This window comes from Pyrenophora tritici-repentis, chromosome 8 (genome assembly GCF_003171515.1).
Source record: "Pyrenophora tritici-repentis strain M4 chromosome 8, whole genome shotgun sequence".
NCBI lineage: Eukaryota > Fungi > Ascomycota > Dothideomycetes > Pleosporales > Pleosporaceae > Pyrenophora > Pyrenophora tritici-repentis.
The window spans coordinates 2,290,455-2,316,401 of NC_089397.1; the positions used below are offsets into that span (position 1 = coordinate 2,290,455).

General features: G+C 46.2%; 10 protein-coding genes across 10 annotated transcripts; 5 read left to right on the forward strand and 5 right to left on the reverse strand.

Annotated features, from left to right (window-relative positions):
- Window positions 1–270: 270 nt before the first annotated feature.
- Window positions 271–924, reverse strand: PtrM4_143350 (uncharacterized protein; the record flags this gene model as incomplete). Its single annotated transcript, XM_066109652.1, has 2 exons — window positions 271–594; window positions 649–924. 2 exons carry the CDS (start codon window positions 922–924, stop codon window positions 271–273), a joined length of 600 nt encoding a protein of 199 aa, XP_065960574.1.
- Window positions 925–2,633: 1,709 nt separating this feature from the next.
- PtrM4_143360 (bZIP-2 multi-domain protein) lies at window positions 2,634–3,203 on the forward strand (the record flags this gene model as incomplete). Its single annotated transcript, XM_066109653.1, has 1 exon — window positions 2,634–3,203. One exon carries the CDS (start codon window positions 2,634–2,636, stop codon window positions 3,201–3,203), a length of 570 nt encoding a protein of 189 aa, XP_065960575.1.
- An 872-nt stretch (window positions 3,204–4,075) lies between these two features.
- On the reverse strand, window positions 4,076–5,164 carry PtrM4_143370 (uncharacterized protein; the record flags this gene model as incomplete). The annotated part of the gene is made up of 1 exon (XM_066109654.1): window positions 4,076–5,164. One exon carries the CDS (start codon window positions 5,162–5,164, stop codon window positions 4,076–4,078), a length of 1,089 nt encoding a protein of 362 aa, XP_065960576.1.
- Window positions 5,165–9,047: 3,883 nt separating this feature from the next.
- On the forward strand, window positions 9,048–10,434 carry PtrM4_143380 (uncharacterized protein; the record flags this gene model as incomplete). The annotated part of the gene is made up of 5 exons (XM_066109655.1): window positions 9,048–9,078; window positions 9,126–9,187; window positions 10,043–10,068; window positions 10,129–10,213; window positions 10,267–10,434. 5 exons carry the CDS (start codon window positions 9,048–9,050, stop codon window positions 10,432–10,434), a joined length of 372 nt encoding a protein of 123 aa, XP_065960577.1.
- A 1,103-nt stretch (window positions 10,435–11,537) lies between these two features.
- Window positions 11,538–13,967, reverse strand: PtrM4_143390 (uncharacterized protein; the record flags this gene model as incomplete). Its single annotated transcript, XM_066109656.1, has 3 exons — window positions 11,538–11,542; window positions 11,606–13,804; window positions 13,925–13,967. The coding sequence occupies 3 exons, from the start codon at window positions 13,965–13,967 to the stop codon at window positions 11,538–11,540; spliced, it is 2,247 nt and encodes a 748-aa protein (XP_065960578.1).
- An 823-nt stretch (window positions 13,968–14,790) lies between these two features.
- PtrM4_143400 (methyltransferase MppJ) lies at window positions 14,791–15,813 on the reverse strand (the record flags this gene model as incomplete). Its single annotated transcript, XM_001942371.2, has 1 exon — window positions 14,791–15,813. The coding sequence occupies one exon, from the start codon at window positions 15,811–15,813 to the stop codon at window positions 14,791–14,793; it is 1,023 nt and encodes a 340-aa protein (XP_001942406.1).
- A 1,199-nt stretch (window positions 15,814–17,012) lies between these two features.
- On the forward strand, window positions 17,013–18,201 carry PtrM4_143410 (IlvE, Branched-chain amino acid aminotransferase-4-amino-4-deoxychorismate lyase; the record flags this gene model as incomplete). Its single annotated transcript, XM_001942369.2, has 2 exons — window positions 17,013–17,088; window positions 17,135–18,201. 2 exons carry the CDS (start codon window positions 17,013–17,015, stop codon window positions 18,199–18,201), a joined length of 1,143 nt encoding a protein of 380 aa, XP_001942404.1.
- Window positions 18,202–18,885: 684 nt separating this feature from the next.
- PtrM4_143420 (uncharacterized protein) lies at window positions 18,886–20,276 on the reverse strand (the record flags this gene model as incomplete). The annotated part of the gene is made up of 3 exons (XM_066109657.1): window positions 18,886–18,891; window positions 19,627–19,898; window positions 19,964–20,276. 3 exons carry the CDS (start codon window positions 20,274–20,276, stop codon window positions 18,886–18,888), a joined length of 591 nt encoding a protein of 196 aa, XP_065960579.1.
- A 3,733-nt stretch (window positions 20,277–24,009) lies between these two features.
- PtrM4_143430 (uncharacterized protein) lies at window positions 24,010–25,254 on the forward strand (the record flags this gene model as incomplete). Its single annotated transcript, XM_066109658.1, has 1 exon — window positions 24,010–25,254. The coding sequence occupies one exon, from the start codon at window positions 24,010–24,012 to the stop codon at window positions 25,252–25,254; it is 1,245 nt and encodes a 414-aa protein (XP_065960580.1).
- A 125-nt stretch (window positions 25,255–25,379) lies between these two features.
- On the forward strand, window positions 25,380–25,889 carry PtrM4_143440 (uncharacterized protein; the record flags this gene model as incomplete). Its single annotated transcript, XM_066109659.1, has 1 exon — window positions 25,380–25,889. One exon carries the CDS (start codon window positions 25,380–25,382, stop codon window positions 25,887–25,889), a length of 510 nt encoding a protein of 169 aa, XP_065960581.1.
- Window positions 25,890–25,947: the final 58 nt, after the last annotated feature.

A 25,947-nucleotide genomic window follows, 5' to 3' on the forward strand; every position in this document is an offset into this window, starting at 1 on the left:
TTTTACTTACGTACCGATCTCCTTTAATGCAAGCTTGCCCGTGGTCGGCCTAGCTATCACGAGCATTGTTGTCTTATTAGCTTACAATCCTTTATTACTGCTGACAGCCAGCATACAATGCCCGTGCGTAGGTCGAGCCAGTTCGCGGGTCGAGCCACCCCAAAAAGATCAGACGATCGAAAAGATGAGGTTATTGAGCCACACGCACGATAGCTATTATCGTGAGACTTTCTGAGGTATCGCTATACAGAAGCTTCTAGATCGTTTGCACTACTTGTATCTCGTTGGTGTCTTAACTTGGCGCTGACTTGCGCTGTATTTGGGTGGGGGAGACGCCGCAGGCGGACCAGCGTCAACCCGACTTGATGCAGCAGCAACACGACGACGCTTTGTCAGATTTTTGGCTGCTTTATGTGAGACTTTTCGCTTACACTTGTTTGCTGTATCGTAAGTTTTTTTTGCGGTTGCAGCGTCGCGTTGCAGCTTTTTGAGCGCCCGTTGAGCAGCTAGTTCCTCAGCGCGCTGTTTCCGCTCGCGCTCACGCTCAGTTTTGGCTTGTTGTCGAGCCACCTTTGCAGCTTCTTGAACCTGCTTCTGTGGGTTGAGTACTTGTTAGTGTTGTGACTGGGCGCGTAGGGATCTCTGTACACCTCTGTGCCTTTGCGACAGCGTCGTTCGGTTTACACTAAACATCTTCGCGACTTCGCGGTACGAGAAATTATCTCCAACTTCACGCGATTCTAAGCATTTAACTGCTTTTTTGAATTGGATCCATGGTGGTGGAGTTATATTGATTTGAAGTTGGGATGGAACATTGTGGGGTGGCTCGACCTGCGCATGGGCATTGTAACGTGTCTTGACCTCACAGTTATGAGGCAAACTCCGCTTAAAGATAAAACCATAGCCATGCTGCATGCCGTGCATTTTGAGCGCATCATACGCTTCTTCAAAGGAGCTGTAGACTCAGTTTAGTGGAGCCGCAATGTCTTGCATGGTAAAGTACACAAGACAAGCATGCGAACTCAACACCAGCGATTCTGTGGCTGTGTCTATCTGCTACATAGAGACGCTGGTTTCGCGTCCATAAGTTACTTACTAAGCCAAATCGAGCGATTAATTAGCGTTTGGAACACATCTCAATTTGTGGGCATATCACAAAAACATGGGATAAATCTCAGTAGCCTGTATAGCCTTAGCTTCAGCGCTTATGTGCGCAGTCCGCTCGTGATTCAACTTTGTATCTTTTAACCCGTCCCACCAACCTCAGTAACAATGAATTCTACTTTTGTTGTAGCAAGGGCTATGAAATGTGGCGAGTGAAATGTCGCTCGTGTTCTATCAGGCCCGGAAAACGTCTTAGCCGGGTGAACATAGGAACATATGAATCCTCTCGCTTAACCCCGCGGCTATGTGCGAATGCTCCGGGAGGACAGAATGTGTTCTTTTCTCGTACACAAATACGCTCTCATGCAGTTACGGCTTCCGGTTTCTGTAAGCAGGCGGCCTTTCATCCCACGCTAAACCTCTGTTGCTTAGTGATATCTAGCTAGTTTAACCTCTTTTAGACAAGCATACTTTACCAGGTGGATCCGTGTGCGCAAAGCGGAAGCTGCAAGTGCATGAGAATGTATCGATTAACCCTGGCTTACCGAGACGAAAACTATCTTGATGAGCGGGTTTGCCACTGCAAGCCAAGCTGAGTTATCACTCAGCGGTGAATAGCAGGCAAGTGAAGCCGTTGAAGAAGCGTCAATCCCAACTGAACCTTCACCAATAATCTGTGTTGCCTCAAAAGTCACTGTTTACCGTAATGTACGAGACTACGGCATACCCAAAACAACCTTTCGACGTAATTACACGTCCAACTCAACGAAGCCACTTCCAACAGAGGAGCAGACAATTTTTCATCATGTAATTACTGAACCTAGAAGCGGGAGCATTTCCGCCCCGGCCCGTTGCTCTCAAAAATATGGCCGAACTCATCCGGCCGGACTCCTATCCGGCCGGACTCCTAGAGGGTCCTCGAAGCAGAATTGATTTTTGCACCCTTAGGTATGCAGGTCATGTCCCTGTAGGGTGAGTAATTAAAACACATTGATTTATAGAATGCTCACCTTCTCATACTTACTGATTATCCAAAGTTAACCTTATACTTCCAAGTATTATTCCAAGCGGACTGGTATCGATTCATCTCTGCGCACGTCTTCTTTATTTTTGTGAGTTGTTCACTTCGTTGCTTTTCATTATCCTTCAGCCGAAAAGCCTAGTATCAATTTTTCTATTATTCAGCAGCCTTTTCTGGCCGCCGTAATCGCATTTATTCAATTTTGTTTTATCTAGTGGACTTTTTCATGATCATTGCTCTAATAGTTTAATTACAGGAAACCTTGCTTTGCATCACCAAGAGGAGCTCACCATCCCTAAGAAATAATGGAGGTTTTCGGCATTTTAGGTCACAACATGAACGTTATCACACCTGGCGAAATGTAGGAAAGCTTGTGTTTTACTTATGGAGGACATGCTGTTTAGAAGTCTTGGAATATCATACACTGACTATTTGAGGAAGGTCCGAGGACACAATAGACTACTTAGATGGCGCTTTTCCCGATCTACAGCAGCACACGGCCAACAACATGCAAGAAGAGTTGGTGAAAGATAACCTATGGATCGACCCTAGCCCATCAGATTTCTTATCTACTACCACGGTCATTTCTCCTTCCAATGAATCTATCTCCGACTTGGGTGGTCCCATCGAATGGATAAACGCGTCTACTGATATATATGGTCCGATCGACACAGTTCAGACTGGCCTAGAATCAGACTTTCAAACGATACAAACTGCCAATACTATGCCAACCAGTAGCAGGTTTCAAATGATAAATTCACGGGTGGAGGGCTCCTCGCTGAGATCACAGAATGATGTTAAGCTGGTTGAGCATTCCATGCAACCCAGCAAGGAGGTGAAGCAATTACGTGAGAAGTACCATGGTAAATACAAAGAGCGAAATCGCCAAGCGGCCGCTAAGTCGCGTCGAAAGCATGAGGATCTTGTCAGTCTCCTTGAGGCAGAGCAGCGTGATGAACAGCGGAGACGGGAAATCATCGAACTCCAACTCTCGAATCTGAAATTGGAAGTTAGCCAACTTCGGGAGGAATTAAGGCTTCATATTCAGCTATCAGGTTACATTCGTGCGAAATGTTAGAGTAAATAACTACATAGTTAGAAGTTGATCAGATATTTGGTGTTGTAGGACGTAATCCGGCGTTGGCCCGTCCGGCACCCCTAGTGAATGCACGGCTAACACGCACAAATCAACGCATATTCAAAGACCACTTGCAGAGCGTTCCACTAACATTGGAACACCAAGACCGGGGTCTGTGGGCTGTGTTGTCTAAATCTTCCTGAAGGCATGTGCTTCAAAAATGACCTGAAGCAGGTGATAGGGAGTAGTTGAATTTGATGGGGAAGTTGGACTTGATTTGAGTAAAGTCCGTCCCTACTCGCCCCACGGAGCCCAGTTCGACCGAACTGGGCTCCGTGGGGCGAATAGCTATCTAATAATTCCGTGTTTTCAGTGCTTTGAGTCATACAAGAGAAAATGAGGTGGCCAGATCCTGGGAGCTAGCACAGGAACTACGGAGGTGACTTTCAAAAGTTCTTGCTGACAGGGGGGTCTATATTACTGCCGTAGTACCACCGAAGCTTGGACTGTTCGGTCGCGCCGCCCCTCCTTGTATTCGTTGCCGCCTTCAAGTCTAATAATCTCCTTTACATGAAACTGTATACGCTCTATCCAAGCCTGGATTTGGTGTTGAGGTAGCTCATCCCAAGCCTCCAGCCATGCCTTTGTGCCCTCTGCTCTATTTTTTAGAGCGCCTTTCCTGGTGGTTCTCCGCTTGAGCCATGGCCAGGCTGCTTCAATAGCGTTGAGGTCAGGTGAATTGCCACACCATCACAGTCCGCAACAATCAATTAAGTGGGTCCTAGAAGGTTCAGATTGGATTGATTGATTACCGCTTTAAGCCTAGTAGTTACCTATAGGAGTTTAAGCCCTACCTAGATAGGTAAGTGGGTCTAGGAGAGTGACCGGATTGAATTGATTGTTGCGGAGTCTACACACCATAAAAGCTTCTCTACTCCCTCTCTACTGTATACTAGTTGTTGGGCGTAGTGGGCATGCGAAGGAGCCTTGTCCTCTTGAACTACAGTACATGGTCTCCCTTTCTGGCACTCCTTAGCGAAGGGAATGAGCTTTGGGATTAGAACTTGAGTCTGGTAGCGCCACCAATCTATGCCTCTTCCACTATCACGAGACAGCTTGCCGGTCTCTTTTGTCCATCTCCATTGCGGAGTCCTGCCTGGCTTGTTCCTTAATCCCATCCTCTTCATGCCAGTTGTAAGCTCCCACTCCTGCCTCATAATAGGCTCAAGGACCTTGTTCATCTCTTCAATTTGAAGAGCTGCCTCTCTCTTCTGCTGTGCAGTCTCAGGGCACCAGATGTGGCATGGGCCCTTGTGATCATAAGAGAAGCAGCCCCAGAACATGAACTCTGAGTAGCCTTTCCACTGCTCGCGAATGACTGTTTTGGTGAAGACCTCATCAGGTTTTCTCCAGACCCGATAGCCACCACGGCGGTGGTTGAGCACGACAGAGGTCTCATCAGACCAGATGACATTCTTCCAGTCCTCCAGAGTCCAGTCTTGATGGGCAAGACACCACTCAAGTCTCTCCTGTCTCATCTTCTTCGTCAACCCAGGCTTCCTCGTGGGCTTCGTCTTGTTGTAACCGGCTGCTTTTAGGACTCTCCACACTGTGGTGGATGATATGTTGTAACCGTGAACACTAAGATCACCAGCTATATCAGCACAGCTCTTCTCTCTCCCATATCTATCTCGGCATACTTGTGAAAGAGTGGCGTTGTGGATAGCTTCCTGCTTATGAGGGCGACCAGCGCGAGGGGCGTCTTCGAGGTACTCGGGGAGGAGTTTAATAGTGGGTGAATTAGGCTCAAATCCACGTTGGCAGGCTCTACCATAAATTGAGTCAATAGTGCGTGGTGAAATACCTGTGATAGCGCTGATCTGGGCGGTAGATTTGCCACCAAAAGGTGACTTCAGCGTCACAATAAGCGCACGGGTATAGGGATCAGTGTTAGGAGCCATAGTATAGTTGAAAACACCAAAAAATTGAGTATATAGACTATCACCACCATTACCTCCAGCTTCAAAAAATCTGGATGGGTGCCAAGAAAGTCGGGCCGACTGATCGGCCGCTAACAAATACGCTAGCAAGAACTTTTGAAAGTCACCTCCGTAAAGTCTTTCACTATGTGACGAAAAACCCCGTGTGCCGAGAACGACCAACCGGATCGCAAAGATGACACGCTTCTCTACGACCCTCACGATCCGATTGGTCATCTTCGGCACACGGAATTTTTCGTCACATAGGGGCAGACTTTAGCAACTTCGTCGCGATTTGGATTCAAAGCACCAAGATTTAGGCTGCAAATCGATTTCGTTTAGATACGAATAACCTCATTCAAAAATCACAGCTTATACGACATTGGAAATACCACGTTCTAGTTAAACTATTGCTATTGTTCGGCTGCGAACAGCCGCAGATGACTTTGTTGTTCTGGCCCCTGACCCTATCCCTGTCGCTGTCCCTGCCCCTGCCCCTCTCAAGCTCTCCATAGATTTTAGAACCGACAGAACCGACAGAACCGACAGAACCGACAGAACCGACAAAAAATTCTAATGTAGTAAAGTCTGTCCCTATGCGACGAAAAACTCCGTGTGCCGAAGATGACCAATCGGATCGTGAGGGTCGTAGAGAAGCGTGTCATCTTTGCGATCCGGTTGGTCGTTCTCGGCACACGGGGGTTTTCGTCACATAGTGACAGACTCTGGTTACAGTACACAAAGAAGAGTATGAAGAAAGGCAAATACGAAAATCGCTATGGAACAGCGTTAGCCGTCATTAGTTTGTGAATCCCCTTCTCAGACAAAACGCGCTATCTGGTGCGATGATATTAAATATCATGTTATTAGCGATTGCGGCTTCACCCCTCCTTTCCCCCTGCACGTAAGCATTTTAAAGACTAGTCATTATTGGATCGGCAATTGACCAATCACATCACCTATTTTGCTGCGAACATTCACATCCATACGGAAGTTTGAGGGGCATTCAGACTCGTTACGTAGCTGCATGTAGGGGTAAAGCTGCAATCGCTAACAACTGTAAAACAAGTGACGTCTGTCACTACACGGCGAAAAACACTGTGGGCTGAGAATGTCTAATGGGAGAGCAAGGGCGTGATATGAGTCAGCAATTCCCACTGCCTAATTGGTAGTTCTCGGTCTACAGTGTTTTTCGCTGTACAGTGACAGACGTTGGTTAAAGAATATTTATTAAATAGTTCCTTGCTATCTTATTCTTTTTATCCAGTGTGTGGTATTTAAGTGGTTACACCCGAGCTTTGTACTACAAAGCAGTATCGCCTACCCTCGCTGCTATGCTGTTATCTAACAGTATACTCTTTCTAGGCATGCACCCTGTTTCTGACAGTAGTAAACCTATTTAGCAGAGCATACTTACTTGGCAAGCAATGTGCCAAAGTAAAATGCTCTACTAAAGTTTAGAATAAACATCCTCTTCAAATTGAGTAAAAAGGCTATTAGATATTACATCGAATGGAGGAAAAACTTGTGAAGTATACAAGCCACAAATTCCTCTCTTGAAGTCAATCCACTATAAATCAGTCAGCTGTACTCTATTATGATGGTGAATATGTCTAAATTCTCTATCTATTTAACGTCCATCCCTGTGCAACGAGAAACCCGGTGAACCGAGAACAGCCAATGGAACTGTAGGGATGACGAGTTTTGCAACAAGGCGGTGTTTCATTGGCTCTTCTCGGCCCACAGGATTTCTCGTTGCACAGAGATGGACGTCAGTTGAGAATGTAAAAGCATAAAGACTTACCCATTTGATATTAGGGAGTCCCCCCCAACAAACCGCACCTGCTTCTCTCCTTCCTTCGATAAGATCCGAAGTAACTAAACCTCCGAAAGCCCATTGACATGGTATGTGTAGAGGCACTCCCATAGTTGCCTGCAACATCCTGTCTGACATAAAGCGAGTAAAATATCTGGACTCACTAGGCTGCGGTGTAAATAATCTTTCTATCGTTTCCGGGTGTAATACCTCTCCATTTTTCTGCAATAGCATTTCCAAGAGCTTCATAAAATCTTCCGCACTTCCGTAGAGACCAACGCCGCCACAATCATCTGGAGGGTCTTCGGGCCAGACAGCGGCTAAAGTTGAGATTCCATTATCTTCCATCCGGACTGCTAATTTAGGAATCCTTGAACGAATATCTTCAGGAGAAAGAAGCGAAAAGGTCATACTTTTCATTCCTAAAGGGTCGAAGATGTACTTCTTCATATAGTCGCCTAGCTTTAGTCGCTCTGGGTTCGTTCGTTCGACGATTTTACCGGCCCAATCCATACCACAGCCATAATGCCATCCCTCTCCCGGTTCAAAAAGAAGAGGCAGATTGAACCCATAGACCTTGAAATATAAAGCGTCAGCCCCAAGCTTGTACAACATCAGAATAAGATCTCCAAAAGGAGTGTTCAGCGGAATTCAAGAGAAGCTTACGATGTCGCCAGTGGTTCCCTTTTTTGACTCTCCTTTTAGGTTTGTATACCTTGCAAGCTCCTCCGAAAGAGATTCGTACCCCATACCACTTGTATGCGTAACTAGATGATATATCGAGATCTTATTCTCTGCTTTCGACATGATTGGCTGTCCTGTCTCATCAAATCCGTGCAAAATCATGGGTTCCTTCCACTCCATGAGAAAGTCCGAGGCGTAATCATCCAAGCAAAACAAGCCACGTTCGATGCAATGTAAAACCGCAACCATCGTCACAAGTTTAGTACAAGATGCTAGCCATACTACAGTAGAAGGCGTAAAAGATGACGCGCTCGGCTCAGGTGAGATATCTCCCGAGAAATGAGAATATCGTTTGCCTGTCGTAGAGAGTAAGCTTTGATCAATAAGAAGCAGGTACATGCCTAGAACAAATCATTCAGGCTACGCTTCTCGCAAACTGAAGATGTAAGAAATCGAGAACATATTATATCTACCTGCTCTATTGACAGCCAATGTGACAAGGCCGGGAAAGCCTCTACCAGGAGTGTCCATTTTTGCACAGTCCATGGCGATAATAAAGTGAGCGTGCCATGGGCTTTAACAGAACATAAAATTCATTGGAACTACAAATTGAAATAGGAAATGTTTGATTGTTTACTTCTGAATTCTATTACGAATATCCCCTACTGGATTCTACGAGTATGACGTGTACAGCGCTAAAATGACGTGTAAGATAGAAAAGTTGCACATCGTGCATGAAAATGATGTGTAACGCGAAGGCACTAAACATAGGCCTCTTCTTACTCTTATCGCAATGAACGTTTGATACAGTCATTAGGGATTGTGGCTTCACCTCTTCGTGTAACATGCCACAAAATCAGTCACCGTTAGATCGACAACTGGCCAATCAAACCAACTATCTTGCGGCAGACATCTAGCGCTAAGCCATATACAGAACGTGGGGCTATCAAAAACCGTTGTGCAGCTGCGTGCAGGGGTGAAGCCGCAGTCGCTAGCCATTATTTATACCAGGTTTTAGGTATTATATTCAGTAACCATTGTGGCTTCCCCTCTTATAGCATGCCACTGTACTTATCTCCTTGAAAAATTCACTTTTGGATGGGCAAGAATAATTCAAAAATGCTTACGGCCTGGATTAGCTTTTTTCACCCCATGGAGTCTTTTATGACCTCCAGGCAGTTTGCAACTTCTCTAAAAAAGCACCTAGCAGTCTTAGTAACAACCTCGTTTCTTGGATATCTTATTCTCATCATCGTTTATCGGCTGTTCTTTTCGCGCCTAGCCCATATCCCAGGTCCCAGACTAGCTGCGGCAACGAGGTTATACGAATTTTACTACGATGTTATTCTTAGAGGCCGATTCACCATGAAGATCCAGGAGTTGCACAAACAATACGGTGAGTTGCTTTCTTTCCAGGAGAGACATGATTCTCATCTCGAATAGGACCGATTGTGCGTATCAGCCCATTTGAGGTGCACATTAACGACCCTCAGTATCATGAGACTGTATATTCGCTTACTTCCCCACGAAATAAGTCCGAATGGTTTTTGAAATACCTGAACGTCCCAAAATCAACATTTGCCACGGTCGATCACAAATTGCATCGTCTTCGTCGTTCAGCCATTTCTCCATATTTTTCCAAGCAGAAGGTTCAGGGCTTGGAGCCATTACTCAGGGGGAAGGTGAAGAAACTTTGTGGGCGGGTCCGTGAGTTCTCTGGGACTGGAAAACCACTCATGATAGAGCATGCTTACACCTGTTTTATGACGGACATTATAACGGAGTATACTTGTCCACAATGCTGGAATTATCTTGATATTCCAGACTTGTTTCCTGAATGGCACAAAACCATCAAGGACGTGATGGAAATTGGGATGATTACTCGACATATTCCCTGGGCAATAGTTCCCTTGTTTTTCCTACCTGAATGGTTTGTGTCTCGAACTTTCCCTAAGGTGATGAGAACCAAGAAGTATAGACAAAAGTGTGATGAAGTCGCTAGAGCAGTCTTTCAAGGATCCAAAGCCAAAGACGATACCTTGGAGGGAGAACCATCAACTCACCCCCTCTTTTCAATGGGCTTGCAAATGCCCGGCTTCCACCCGAAGAAAGAACGGAGGAGAGAGTCAACCATGAGATTGTGAGCCTCATCGGAGCTGGGACGGAGACCACAGCAAATACGCTCGCAGTGATCACTTTCCATGTTCTGGACAAGCCCCAAATACTAAATAGGTTGAGGAACGAGCTAGGAAATGTAATGCATGACGGGATTTCGGTTCATATGTTAGAGCAGTTACCTTACTTAGTTGGTTGCCTTCAATTAACATTAGTATGGAAACTAGCAAGCTAATATCTACTAGACAGGAGTTATATTCGAAGGCCTTAGGTTAGTAATGTCATTGTATCACCTATTTGTATAAATAGAGCTGACATATTTATATCTCAGGCTCTCCTATGGATTATCCCATCGTTCTCAGCGGAGTTCACCAGAAGGGCCACTCTACTACAAGGATATTAAAATTCCGCCAAACGTAAGCTCGAGAAGGGAACTCTAGATCGTTTTCCATCACTAACCATAGCAAAGACCCCTGTCGGCATGACGTCTGTTATGATTCATCACGATGAATCCATATTCCCTCGCTCGCACGACTTTATTCCTGAGCGTTGGACAGATCTACAAGAGCGAAAGATTTTGAACAAATACCTAGTAGCATTTGGTAGAGGTTCAAGACAGTGCGTTGGGATGAAGTAAGTTTGAATGTTCAACTCCCAAATTTTCCAATCGTCCACAGATGTTATTTACTAATAGATCTTCAATGATTTAGTTTGGCTTGGTCAAATCTATATCTCACTGTAGCGACTTTGTTTACAACCTTCAATATGCAGCTCTACCAAACAAGCAGAGCTGACGTTGATATCAAACATGATACTTTTGTACCACAACCACAAAGAGGAAGTTCAGGCGTTCGGGTTTTAATTGAATAGATTTTTGTCGCAGACTGGATCATTCTAGGAATATATGGATCAAAGCTGGACTGAGCGCTCGGTCTGGAAGATGAAGCGCTCTCATTGGCGAACTGATCCTTGACAATATATAGTTTGATATCTTCTGAGTCTCGGCAGGACAGCAGAATCTGATCAAATCCCTCACGCTTGATATCCTATCAGTCCCACAGCTCCAACAGTTATTGTTGGAGTGGGTGAACCGTACGCATAGGGAAGAAGTTGAGGATTGACTGAGGTTGTATTGTACAAGCTATGGAAAGTTTATGTAGGTGAGTGACCATAAACAGCGCTAGTCTCAGATAGGCATCGTCCCATCACCAAACCGTGACAGTTATGAGCTTGGTGCTATGAAATCGCATATCGATTCTCCCTGCATATTTTGTATCTCTGTGTACAGAGGTGCAGACTTTCCAACAAGCAAGTAAAGCAAGTCACCGCTCTAAACTTGACTTGCTTGGTTCAAACATAGGCTTTACTTGACTTGCTTGGGGTGATTTTTTTACTTGCTTGACTTGCTTGTATTACTTGCAAGTACTTGGATTACTTGACTACTACAAAGAGATTAAGCTACATACAAATTACCAAAACTCAGTGTTCCACTCTAGTATGTTGTAATCTCCTACAAGCTGCTCATCTGAAAGCTTAGCCTCGCTACAGTTGTACGGTTTATAACCAGCTCGCACCCATGACCTTACTAATTGAAGAGCTGCGAGTAGCTCACTGCCCAGAGCACGTCGTTTAGGTTCAAGAAGGTCGCCAAGCTCACTGAAGAGCAGACTCCGCAACAATCAATCGGATCGGCATGATTGATTCCTATCTAGGTTAAAGGCTGCCTAATAAAGTAACTCTTTAACCTATATAGGAATCAATCATGTCGATCGATTGATTGTTGCGGAGTCTGCTGAAGAGGCGCTCACAGTCGCTGCTTGATGCTGGGATAGTCATGATATCGATTGCAAACTGCGCTAAATGCGGGTATTTCGGCAGTAGTTGTATCCAGTATTGGACAGGATTTCCATCTGCGTTGTACTGCTCCTGCGTCCACTGCGGCTCTTGTGTTTTCCAGCGCTCAAACTCGTCAAGTGGAGCCTCTCGGTCATTGTTGCGGCTAAGTATAGCAATAATTGCCTCGTCTATGTTGTTGCTACTCGGCGCAGTTGTATACCGCTGGCGTGCTCGTTGAGGTTTGTATGCCGCCCAAAGCTGTTGGAACGACGCGTTGGCACTAGTAAGCCAATCAGCTTTGTCTGCCCACGCCACATCGCAGTAGTTCTTGTAGTACGGGTGTAGGCAAACAGCGGCGTAGTAAGCGGGCGAGTCGTCGAGCTTGTTGTAGTAGTCGTTGGCTTTGCTCCACGCGGCGCGGAGGTTGACGTTGAGGTGATCCTCTGGAGCCTCGGCATGAGCGTTGAAGTCGACGTGCTCGAACGGGCGCGCCCGGGCCTCAAGCTTGCTGAGTACGTACTCAAAAACGGGTATAACCTCATAGATTGCGCCGTATTTGCCATCCTTAGAGCGTCCCTCGAGGCGTTTTGTGGCGTACTTGAGCGGCTCTAAGCAGTCCTGGTACTCTGCAATCACCGCCCAGTCAGCAGCTCGGAGCCCAGTTGATCTCATCCAGTTTGGGGCGTCGGGCCGCTTATTATTCCGCTGCGCAGCGTGCGCATCTTCAAGGATAACCCTATTGATATGATGCTCAGCGTACAAGTTATACGCGGCTTGAAGCTTGGTAGCGCGCTCAAAAGCAGCATAGTATGAGTTCCAGCGAGTGACGACAGGCTTGACTGGCTCGAGTACTTTGAGACGCCCTTCAGCAGGCAGGTTGTTGTTGGCAAGGCGCTGGTAGCCACGAAAAAGCTCGTACTGTTGCGGCGTTTTGATATAGTTGATGACGTCAACTAGCACTCCAATAGGGCCATCTTTCCGCCACTCTCGCATATACTGCTCCTCGGTATTGTACTGCTCTTGAGTGTTGCCGTAGGCGTCTTTGTTGGTGCCAAATATAATAGCCTGGCCGATGAGGTTAAGCGTGTGACAACTGCAGCGGAGGCGCCGGTGAGCGGACTCAAATTCGTACTCGCGCGCGAGCGCGGCGATCGCAGTGTCGTTGTTGGTAGCGTTGTCGAGTACAAAATAGCCTAATCGGTCGCTTGTTATTCCGTATGCTGAGAGCGTCGTCGAGATAGCTTTGGCAATAGCCTCACCGGTGTGGGCGCCAGCGAGCTCAGGCAGATCGATTGGTAAGTCTCGTATTATTCCAGCTGCGTCGGCAAAGTGAGCGACTACTCCAAAGAAGCCACGTTTACCACCCTTTGTTGTCCAGCCATCAAAGCTTACGTGTATTTTGCTTACTGAGCCTGACAGGGTGTCGATAACTTGCGGTCGTATAGACCGGAACAACCTCATCACAAAGGTAGAAACGCTGGTATTACTTACCCACAACGCTGCCTCTGCCTCTGGGTTGGCAAATCTCATCATCTCTCTAAAATCAGGCGTCGTAAGTTCGCTGAGCGGGTGGTTTCGGTTAACAAGCCACATGACAGTGGCTGTTCGAAAGCCCTCTACGTCGAAGTTTCCAAACGCGTTAGCAGTGTTTTGTTGTACGTCTAAACCAGCGTCAAAAGCTTGCCGCAACGACAGCTGGCCTCGAGCTCTCTGCGCTAACTTTGGGCCATCTTTCGTAAGGTTGTGGCCAGGCTTTGGTTGGCTGAGATGGGTGGCTGCTGAGGTTGTAGCCTGAGTAATGTTAAACAAACCACCACGGCCAGCGTCGATAGTTTTGTGTACATGGCAGTACTTGCACACAAACCAGATTCGAGATGTAGCATGGCGCTCAACAACGCGGTAGCCATACTGAAAGATCCAACTTTTTGGGCGCTTAGAACGCGCCAATGGCTTGATAAAATCAGGTAAACGTGCCCAGTCAATGCCGTCAAAGTTCTCAACTAGTGCGCTGTTTGTCTCATCCTGACCACCCTCTCCAGCCTCAGTTGTAGCCACCGTGCCAGCTCGGCTGCCCTCGGTGGGCGCGACAATCTCAGCCTCCGCCTGCGACTCTAAGAACTGCAACTCGAAGGTAGGTATTGGCGGCGAGGCGTTAGCCTGGCTTGCGGCAGCTAGGGTTTTGCGAGGTGATCGACGCTGAGGTCTAGGCTTAGATGCAGGCTTAGATGCAGGCTCAGGTGAAGCCTCAGGAGTTGAGGCGACGTTGTTGGTGGCAGCGGCTACTTTCGTACGTTTGCTCCGAGCAGAAGTTTGTGGTAGGCGACGTTTGGCCATATTGGGGGTATCAGGGCAGTATAAATCACTGGAAAACGCGTTGCTATAGGGGATACTGCATTGCGATAGGCTTCTAGACAGGCGTACGTCGAGATTGGAGCAATGCGCTAGACTAAGGCTAACGTTATTTGATAGCCGCTTAGCCTGTTTGGGACTCAACCGAGGCAACTGCAACACTTCAAAACCATCGCGACATCTACCGTACAGCAGTTTTAGCACCCTCATCACAGTAACGCTAAAACAACCAAGTAAACCAAGTAAGCCAAGCAAGCAAAGTATCTTGACTTGACTTGCTTGCTTAGCTGCCCAGCTCTTACTTGACTTGCTTGCTTGGTTTAAACCAAGCAAGTCAAGCAAGTAATCCAAGTCAACTTGCTTTTTGGAAAGTCTGCAGAGGTGCCCTTCAAAAGTTCTGTCCTGCCAAGAACAACCCAGCCGAAGTCTAGCCGCCTCACCCAAGGCTTATTGTTGCAGTACAATGCAGTCAATTAAAGTGTAACCGCGCGAGGCAGTCATCAGAGTATATTGTGTTCTGTTGTTGTTGTGCTGTCATGGCCACCTTATATGTAGCCATAATCAGGGTCTATTTACATGACGTATCTCTGATGCTGGTGAGGGGAGAAAGTGCTCATGGAGGGGAGGGAGGAGCGCCAGGACAACGCACGTGACATGCGCAATACCTTTGCCTCACAAACCGCAACACTGTCCCTATTTACTCACATCTAGGAATCTCCACTGCGTAGGTATAACGTGCTTGAACGATAGTGGTGGTTCGCTGCGGGGGGTATTCGACCCACAGAGACGGACGTTAGCTATCTCGTCCTTATAGCCTCTCTAGTTCAAAAATTACGGATAACGTGAAAGACCTAATAAGATGCTTTTTTACACAACGCCATCCACCCTCCTCAAAGACACCTTCCCATTCTTCAAGTGTCGGAATATAGACTCCCATCATAGCGTGACCAAATTCAAAGCCCAAAGTAAAGATAGGCACATTGTCGACGTTGGTTGAGTACTTGCAGTGAGTTTTATCGGTGTTCAGTAGGATCCGAGTACCGTCACCGAGGAGAAAGCGGCGGACCTTAGGAAAGGCAGTACGCAACTTTTGGAGTGTAGCAATACAGTTCTCTCGAGGCCAGAAATCGTGGCCCATCATAAAGCATGTTAGAAGATCGACCTGAGCAAACTCGTCGCGGTAGCTCAATGCGCGCACGTCACCCACAACAAAAGACAACCGATCTCCAAAGCCACGCTTAATCGCGTCGGACCTAGCGACCTCTGTGGACGGTTTAGCGATATCTACGCCGAGACCAACAGTCCCAGGATATCTTTCAAGGATCTCCATTAACCGCTCGCCGCTTCCACTTCCTAGATCAACGACCGAATGGATTTTATAATCGATTCCATCCATAGCTAGCCAAAATGCTGGGTCGAAATGTTCGCGGCTGATGTCTTTGGAAGCGTACGAGATCGCAACCGAGTCTCGTTGGTAGAATTTTCCTGTGCGATTTTCGTTCCGTACCACGTACTGCATACGCGAGAGGAGTCCACCTGACCCAAGAGTGAGCCAATGGAAAATGGATTTCGATCGGTAGACCTCATCAAATAGCTTGCCAGCCGTGGCTGTGTGGTTGTCGTACTCGACCACATGTACGACAGCCAGCGCGGTGACTAAGCCGTGGATAGAGTCATAATGTAGGTCATGTTGCGCTGCAAATTCTTTGACATCCGTCTTATTTCCGTTCCGGAGTTGATCAAGCAGCCCAATTTCCCAGGCAGCGCCGATTGATGCGGCAGCGATGGCCGAGTTAAATATATAGGCGACGTCGCGATTTGAATCGACCATATTAAGACTGTGTCCAACACAAGATAAGAAAACAAAAGAACAATAACAGATCTAGAATGTGACTTATAACGATTCAATAAGATAGAGGATTAGTCGTTCCTTGAGTAAAGAGATTGGCTTAGATATGGCAGATCAGATTGTAACAACGAAGCCTCAGCCTAAAAAAATGCTACTAGAATTTTGACCAGAAGGAAACATGTTATATAGCTGAGGCTAGTAGTAATTTCTCACTCTTTAGATTAACTAGGGTATGTAAAACTATGTAGCCGGTTATGTTACAGCCGGAAGTCAGTATTCCGAAACATAGACTTTTAATACGGCTACCTCAGGGCTTATTATAGATTGGGTAGCTTTTGAGATAGTACCTTACAGGATATGATAGTGTCGGACGGTACTAGGTAAACAGTTGTCAGAATATGGGCATATTTTGGGTGGTGGACAAAATCTGGGTGTTCGGAGCACCCAGATTCTGTGGATCAGTTAAAATTAGTCAGCGCGCACGATCCACCGCGATCCAACTGATCGAACTGCGTTGGATCAGAAACAACACAATACGACACCACATCAGACCAGAATAATACAATCAATCCCTATCATATTATTAGATTATTATCCCCGTCTTTGATAACCCATCACAATCTGACAACAGTACACGGCAGTTCTTGATGGTTTGACCGGGACCATAGCCGTTACCGTGACACTAGCCGTTACCGTGACACTAGCCGTTACCGTAGCCGTTACCGTGACACTAGCCGTTACCGTGACACTAGCCGTTACCGTGACACTAGCCGTTACCGTGACACTAGCCGTTACCGTGACACTAGCCGTGACACTAGCCGTTACCGTGACACTAGCCGTTACCGTGACACTAGCCGTTACCGTGACACTAGCCGTACTCTACTACTCATACTAATAATACAAAGCTACTAATTCCATAGTCAACACCAATGTAAGTCAGATAATTGCGAGCTACACATTGGTTTATTATCCCCTACATATCGACTCTACACTATCGGCTACTATAACTAAGGCTTCAGCTTATCCCCCTTGTATTCGTTGTTCCGTATTTCGTTGTCTCGCTTGCCTTCATAGTAATTGATTAGTAAGTACGAAATCTAGATTTATATTCAAGTGGTTTAACTAATCTTTGCCGTAAGAGTAACAAGCTACTAAGAGAATACTAAGGACTACAATTTATCATGTCGGGTTTTCCGCCTCCTCCAGTAGCTACTATTGATTGGAACAAAGCCGACAATAACCGTCAAGTATATGAAGGTGTGTGCATACTAGGTATTAGAAAATAAAAGACTTATAGTTGTAGTAAATGGTCACATTGAATCCACGTACTCGAAAACCACTGGGGAATGGACACCTCTTAAGTTCGTTTCAGATCCTTATATGCGCGTCCACGGCATGTCGCCAGCTCTGAACTACGGCCAACAGGCTTTAGAAGGGTTCAAAGCCTTCCGTACGCCTGGCGATCCCGGTAGAATTGTCCTGTTCCGTCCCAACCTCAACGCCATCCGCTTTCAGCATTCAAGCATCGTCCTTTCGATGCCGCCTGTCCCCGTTGAGATGTTTCTCCGAGCTTGCAGGGCTGCTGTAGCTCTGAACGCTAACTACGTTCCACCGTATGAGTCCGGGGGAGCGCTTTATGTTCGACCGCAGCTGTATGGGACAAGCGCTCACCTTGGACTCAGTGCACCAAGTGAGTATACATTCTGTGTCTTTGTAGTTCCGACAACATGTGCCCACCTTGGAACACAGCCAGTTAAGGCACTTATCTTAGACGATTTTGACCGCGCAGCACCAAAGGGTACAGGTCACGCAAAGGTGGGTGGAAATTATGCACCCGTAATTCGTTGGAGCGACAAGGCACGCGCAGAAGGATTTGGTATCACACTACACTTAGACAGTGTGCATCACAAAGAGGTCGATGAGTTTAGCTCTTGCGCATTCATTGGCGTGCACTCCCAGGGCGATTCAAACATAACATTAGTGGTACCTGACTCTCGTTGCACAATCGATAGCGTCACGAGCGACAGTGTTCAGCATATCGCTCAACAATTGGGATGGAAGGTGGAAAAGCGCCCTGTCGATTACAAAGAGTTGCCCTCTTTTAGCGAAGTCCTTGGAGTGGGGACTTCAGTGGTCCTAATACCGATCAAATCCATCACTCGACGATCTATTACACAAGGAATGCCTAGCACTCCACGCCTCCAAGTTGAGGCTGAGTCTGAGATTATTACATATCTATCCGAAGAACAAAACAAGGGTGGTTTAGTGTTTTCCACGTTGTTGAATCAACTGAGCGCCATCCAACGGGGCAAGGCCTACGACGAGTTTGGATGGCTTTTTACTGTGCACGAAGAAGACCGAAATATCTAACGTCTCTCCCTGAGTGCTGGGATACCTGCCGTGCTGGAACAAATGAGAGGGGTACTTTGACTTTCAACACTTCGCTTTCTGCGCGCATACTGAAAATCTTGAGGAGATTATGACACCTACTATCCATCACCCCGTAGCGAGAAAATCACTAAAGTCTGTCCCTATGTGACGAAAAACCCTGTGTGCCGAAAATAACCAACCGGATCATGAGGGTCGTAGAGAAGAGTATCATCCTTGCGATCCGGTTGGTCATTTTCGGCTCACAGGGTTTTTCGTCACATAAGCGCAGACTTTAGAAAGCTAGTAAAAATACAAATTAACTTTTCACCTCACCCACGCGTGCAACAACTATCTTCATTTACCTCTAATGTATAGCTATTGCTTTTTCTTGTTGAGGCAGTGCCACCTTGTTGCTGTTACAGCGGCTTGTTGCTTTGGCTCAGCTAAATTCATTGCTTCTGCAGTCTTGCATAGACTGCGACAATAGGCAATACATTAGTAGTACCGTCCACGATACAGTGTTTGTATACTTTAGTTTTTTATGCCTCTTATCTGATAAGTTCTCACATTGCTAGGTACTGCTTTGGTCAGCTCTTCGAGCTTCGACAGATCGCGCTTCGGGTTTAAGATATTGTAATGCTTCTAGATACCATCTACAGCAACTTTCTCTCCTAGTAGCTAGAACTATAACTCCTGGTCAGCTGGTTGTTCCTGTACAACAGTCACTCGTGTGACATTAGTGTCGCCATACGGCATCGTTATCTCAGTCGAGTTAACAAGATAAAGGTGAAAGTAGTCGTTGTCATTTACACATCTACAGCCATTTTAGTACTGAGTTACATAGCCCTAAGAAATACACACCAAACTCACAACTATGGGCGAGGCATAGCAAGGATAGGCTAGGTCAATTCATATCTAACAAGGCAAGCGTAATTATGCACTACGAATCCTGATGTAATAGATCACGTAAGAAACTAACTAGTTATGCTAGATAATAAACAATCGCTGGCATAGTAATTGCTTTAAGCTGACCGAGATTTTTCCCTTTAAAATGCGTTTCTAGGAACGAGAACAGAATTGTAAGATAGGGCCGTGTTTCTGGCCTGATATATAATCCTGGAGCATGTACTCAGGCGGTACTATATCATCAATAGTAGAACACAGCTCTTCGGCATCAGCTATGCGAAAGTCGAATTTCCAGAGGAGATGAGCAAATGTTAACATGATCTGTGCGATTGCAAGAGGTTTTCCAACGCAACTACGTGGCCCAATGTTGAAAGGAAAATATGGTTGGCGGAGATTTTTGTGCTCTTGATTCTCGGACTTTGCTGCACCTTTGTTCGGAAGCCATCGCTCGGGTATGTAAGTATCCGGATCGGACCAATTTTGGGGGCTGCGGTGCATAGCATAGATGCCAGAACCAACCTCGCAACCAGCTGGTATATAGTCTCCGTTGATCTGGGTCCCACCTATTTCCACTTCTCGCCAGAGAGGCCCTCCAGCAGGAGGCGTGATGCGCAGCGCTTCGTCGAGACATGCCCGAAGAAATACACACGAATTGAGTTTGGGACCAAAGACTATGTCGCCCTCGGAATCGAATATTGTCCGTACCTCCTCTCTCGCACGTGAATAGCATCGTGGTGACCAGCTTAAATAGTGAGATAGAGATGCCATCGCTGTAGACGTTGTATCAGTTCCTAGCAACGTATTGTTAGAGAGAAGAACGTTTAGTATTATACATAAGAATAGAGGCGGAACTTACCGGCTACTATAAATGTCGCTGTCTCGGTGCTGATTTCTATCGGGCTTAACCCAGTACTAGAGTCAGGATGCTTGCACTGCTGTAGAAAGCTAAAAATGTCCTTGACAGGGCCTGCCGGGCCTTTTTTAAGGCGTTGCTGCAAAAGCTCGCGCAGGAACTTAACAAATTTAGCTCCACCTTCTTTAGCTTTGAAGAATAGTTGTCGATCAAACCCTCTGCTAAGAGCCAGCTCCGGGGCCTGCATAAGTACACCCAGCCGTACGTTTGACTTTTCGATTGCTTCCACTACATAGCGAAAATGTGGTTCTTCCATCGTGCGGTAGTCTAACCCGAAGGTCACAGCCGTTATAACATCAAAAGCAAGATTAGTAACTATGTTCGCTAATGTTAGAACTTTTAGGAAGTAAAAATTGAAGTTGGATGAGAGACTTGCATGAGTGTGCCATATTGATCGAATCCGACCACGCATCGCCACTCTCGCATCCTAGGCAGATTTGGTCATTTATAACCTTACAAAATCTTTGAATTCTTTCCTGGATAGTAGTTTCTAGCACCCTCAGGTTGTTCTCTGAGAATGCCTGGCTTAATATTCTCCGGCGATGTGCATGTTGCACTTTGTCAGACATAGTCAGAGTATTGATCGCCTGCGATGATAAAACACGATACGTTGTAGATTTACGCACGTGCGAGCCTTGACCGTAAATATCTACACATGTAAGCAACAAATATAAAAGAACGATTTACAGCACATGCAAGGATCTTCATCTTACCACGGAGGGCGCCTGGCGTATTAATTAGGATGCGGTTAGGTGCATAACGTACATGACTACCTAGGGCACATCAGCTAATGAGATTTATAATGTGATGGAATTGTTAGCAGATACTAACCATATTTCAGATGACAACGAAGTATGTCCCGATGGATGTCACCTCTCCACGCATGGTACGCGCTGTATAGATTTGTGAATCTTGCTAACACGGGACCAGGGTATTTTGCTAAAGGATGGTACCATGCCCTATGTACTATCCAGCATATAACCTTCCATTAGGTCTCTCGCGTCAGTAAATATTACCGTCTGGTCCTTTTAATTTATAGTAATCGGTGGATGCTTACAGCGACAAAACAGATTACTAGCCAAGGGATGATAACAGTGTTACCTATCCTAGCGTTCTTAAGTAGGTCCATGAGGAAAATCTGCATTCTAGAGTCGTGTTTTTAACGATTTGCGCTTCTTTGTGAATTTAAGTTGTAAGGTAGCTTACACAGAAACATAAATACAAGATACGTTAACTAGTTATAGGAAAGATCTTATACTAAATCAATATAGAGAAGGTTTTAAGACCTTAGACTAATATTATCCGTCACCTGGACGAACAACCGAGAACATAGTTATCAGACGGAAAGCTTTATTGAGAAATGACTAAGCTCGGTAGGGTACTTAGAGTTCCGAGCCACCGGTGGTTTCGGGCCATCCACCCACCAACCACCCAATCCACCACGCGTTTCCACTTTTGAAGCTATACAACTCCACCACAACACGACTAAAATGCCTATAAATGAGCAATCTATACAACGTGCGCTAGCCGATCGCAATGTAAGAGTTTTTCCGAGCCTCCGGGCAGGAAGTAGAGCGTACAATGTGCCCAGAACAACCCTGCAGCGCTGCTAGGCAGGTGCAACGCGCTACGCAATCGCCCACCAGCTACAGCAGCGCCTAACTCCCGAACAAGAACAGCACCTAAATAGTCGATTGGATTCTAATCGAAGATCAGCGCGCAATGCCGCCCACCCATTCTATAGTACGAGCTGTTGCGACCCAATTGCTGGCCATGAACGGTGACGACCGCCCGTTTGGGCGCGGCTGGGTATCCCAGTTCCTCCGGCGAACCAGCGGACCCATTCGGTAGTCGGTAGATCTATCCATGCCGCCCGAGCTGAGGCAGCCGATCCGACCGCGATTCGAGCTTTCATCGAGCTCTTTGAGCACACCCGACGCCAGTACAACATCTTGTTGGAAGATATATACAGTATAGATGAGACTGGACTTAGGATAGGCATTTGCAACAACCCCATGGCGTTAAGTTCATCTAAGAAAAGAAAAACTTACCGGAAATCTCCAGAAAACCGAGAGTGGATATCGATAGTTGAGTGCGTCTTGGCTACCAGCCACACGCTACGCCCGGTAGTAATATTCAAGGGACAGCATCTCGAAGCCAGCTAGTTCCCGTTAGAATCTATACCAGATTGGCTGTATGCAACGTCAGAAAACGGCTGGGCTTCGAACAGTACAGGCCTTGAGTGGTTACGCCGCGTTTTTATACCGGAAACCACTCACAATCAATCACGCAGTCGTGTCCTAATACCCGACGGCCATGGCTCTCATACCAATGTTGAGTTCATGTCGGAGTGCTACACCCACCAGATACAACTACTCTAACCAAGCTTAACGTCCTTTTTCTCGTATTCCTCTTCTGACGTTCTACTAAACATATGCCGGGTTGAATTTCCGACTTTGCAAAAGAAAAGCCCTTGCAATTCAGACGTGAGGCTGTACCTACATATGCGCCTAGCGTTGCAGGCCTGCGTCGACCGACTGCGCCACAAAAGCTAAGGGTGCCTTACTAAGGGAAAGAGCCGAATTTCTTGCTTTAGCTATCTAAAACTCCGTGTTTCCAGTGCTTTGAGTCATACAAGAGAAGATGAGGTGGCCAGATCCTAGGAGCTAGCACAGGAACTAAAGTCTGTCCCTATGTGACGAAAAACCCCGTGTGCCGAGAACGACCAACCGGGTCGCAAAGATGACACACTTCTCTTGGACCCTCGTAATCCGATTGGTCATTTTCGGCACACAGGTTTTTCGTCACATAGGGACAGACTTTAGGAGAAGATTGACCCACGGCATTGCTGACAAGAGCTGGTACTATTCAGGTAAGGTCACCATGAAACGAGAGAGGCTTAGCATGGGATCAAAAGTCACCTGCTTACGGAAACCAGAAGGTGCAACTGCATGAGAATGTAAGTGCGAGGTGAGAGCTTGGATCTAATTGGATGTAACTGTTGAGAGCGTTACATGCCGAAGCGATCCTCCGTGTTGCGTTATTATGACGTGTAGACTCCGCAACAATCAATTCAATCCGGTCACTCTCCTAGACCCACTTACCTATCTAGGTAGGGCTTAAACTCCTATAGGTAACTACTAGGCTTAAAGCGGTAATCAATCAATCCAATCTGAACCTTCTAGGACCCACTTAATTGATTGTTGCGGACTGTGATGACGTGTAGTACGAAAGAGAATGACCTGTAACTACTCAATCTAACGTGTTCAAAGCATGCAATTTGTGCGGAGAAGAACATGCAACTACAACACACAAATGCTCAGTGTGTAATACAAAAGGAAAACCCTGCAACCATACACTCCCTCACTGTATTAACTGCAAAGAGCTCCACTTTACAAACAGCAAAGAGTGCGAACTCTACCTAGCAGTAACAAAGAGCATCCCCGCAGGATTTTAATGTTGAACAACATTAGAATCCTCCAAGTCAATCTCAACAAGAGCATTACAGCGACTGAGTCTACACTGCAACTTGCAGTTGAACTTAAAGCTTATTGGAACAAGGTCTCCTCTGGTGGTATGACTACCATAGGGAACCGAGTAGAGGTATGTTAGGTCACCACGTATTGGATTGAACTACACTAAGAGCTGTTGTTCTGTCTTCTTATTATCATGATGATCTGGGGATTTACATGACAGATCATCATTCCGCGTCGGTCCTTCTGCTCGGGCTTACTTCCACGAGCCTCATCCCCGCCGACCTGGACTGAACCTTACATCTTCTCAACAAAGCTGATATAATTGCAATTCAAGAGCCATGGCTAACCACCAACGACAACTACGCAACAGCAAGATCTATAAATCACACTGCGTTTATCCAGATCTTACCAGTAACAAACCTACCCGTCCGCCCTAGGGTTCTATTTTATATATCTAGAACACTGGAAGCAGAGACATTCACCCAACACGACTTCAAAACAGACCCAGACGCAATGGCTATTACAATAAAAGGTTCTAATTTCCAATTTAACCTATTTAACGTATACAACCAAACAAACGCCGAAGGGGAAAAAACACTGCCTAGAGCTATACTCAACACCAAGCTTCCGCCAAGTTTTATCTTAGTACTAGATAGCAACGAGCACCATCCATTGTGGGACCCGCTATGCCCAACGACGAGCCAAGGAGCACAGCCATTTATTGACTGGATTGAAGAACAAGACCTAGAGCTCCTAAACACACCAGGAGTAGGCACATTCTTCAGACCACACCTATCTAGAGAAACAGTCCTAGACCTCTCACTTGTCACTCCAGACTTGGCTAGCGAAGCTACGGACTGGCAGACTATACCTGAAACTGGATCAGATCACTACGGCCTCCTATTCTCCATCCAAACAAACGCAGACCTTGTAGAAAACCCGACAAATCAACCCAGATTTAATACTGCAAAGGCTGATTGGGACACCTTCAACAAGGAACTAGAAACGGCAATCCAAAACAGTCAGACCTTGCAAGATATGGACCAGATCAGTGATCCAAGAAAGGCAGACTCAATGGACCTTCTCCTCGGCAACAATACAGAGCTAGAGCAACAGCTAGAAGAGATTGGCAAAGCAATAACTCAAGCAATCCAAACTGCAGCAAACAAAGCTATCCCTATCACTAGACTTGGTCCAAAACCAAAAGCTTGGTGGAACAAAGAGCTGACAAAGCTACGACAAGACACTTCCCACTATAGAAGGATTTTTAAAGAAAAGCTCGAAACTACTGCGATACACGACGCCTACCTAGAGAAAAGAGACTTCCTACGTGCACGAAACACCTACAACAAGGCAATCAAAGACGCTAAAAGGAAACACTGGAATGAATTCCTAGAGAAGGAGGACCCGCAGTCAATCTACAAAGCCATGGCATACACAAAGGATAATAAAGTCAAAATAATTCCACCTATACAAGGAGAAACATCATTCGACAAGAAATGCCAAGCGTTCCGCAACACGCTATTCCCACCACCGCCCACAACCGAAGCGCCCACATTCACCAACTACCAGGAAAAGAGATGGGATTGGCCAGCACTATCCACGACTGAACTAGAACGAGCATGCTCAAGTCAAGTCAAAAGTAGTACCCCAGGACCAGATGCAATAACACAAGACATAATCACAGCTAGACTCCGCAACAATCAATTCAATCCGGTCACTCTCCTAGACCCACTTACCTATCTAGGTAGGGCTTAAACTCCTATAGGTAACTACTAGGCTTAAAGCGGTAATCAATCAATCCAATCTGAACCTTCTAGGACCCACTTAATTGATTGTTGCGGACTGTGATCACAGCCGCGTACAAAGCTCAACCGCAAACGATGTTTAAAGCTTTCTCACTCCTATTCGACTACGGATACCACCCAAAATGCTGGAAACAAGCTACAGGAGCTGTTCTCAAAAAGGCATCAAAACCAGACTATTCAATCCCAAAAGCCTACAGAGTCATTACTCTATTAAGCTGTTTAGGAAAGATTAACGAGAGGATCACCGCAAGTAGGCTGAGCAATCTAGCAGAAATCACAGAGCTACTACACCTAACCCAAATTGGGGGTAGACTCAAGAAATCTGCAATAGATGCAGCTATGCTACTCATCGACCAAATCCAGCACCAGAAACAGAAAGGCCAAATAACATCAACTATCTTCCTGGACGTAAAGGGAGCATTTGACCACGTCTCACACAATCAATTCCTGCGAACACTTAAGAAGCTAGGCCTCCCAATTAGTCTTATCACTTGGACAAAATCCTTCTTCTCAAATAGATCGCTAAGACTCTCCTTCGACAATAAGACACAAGAATTCTCCGAGATAATAGCTGGGATACCTTAAGGCAGCCTAGTGTCTCCGATCTTCTTTCTTATCTACACCAGAGACCTCTTCCCAGGAC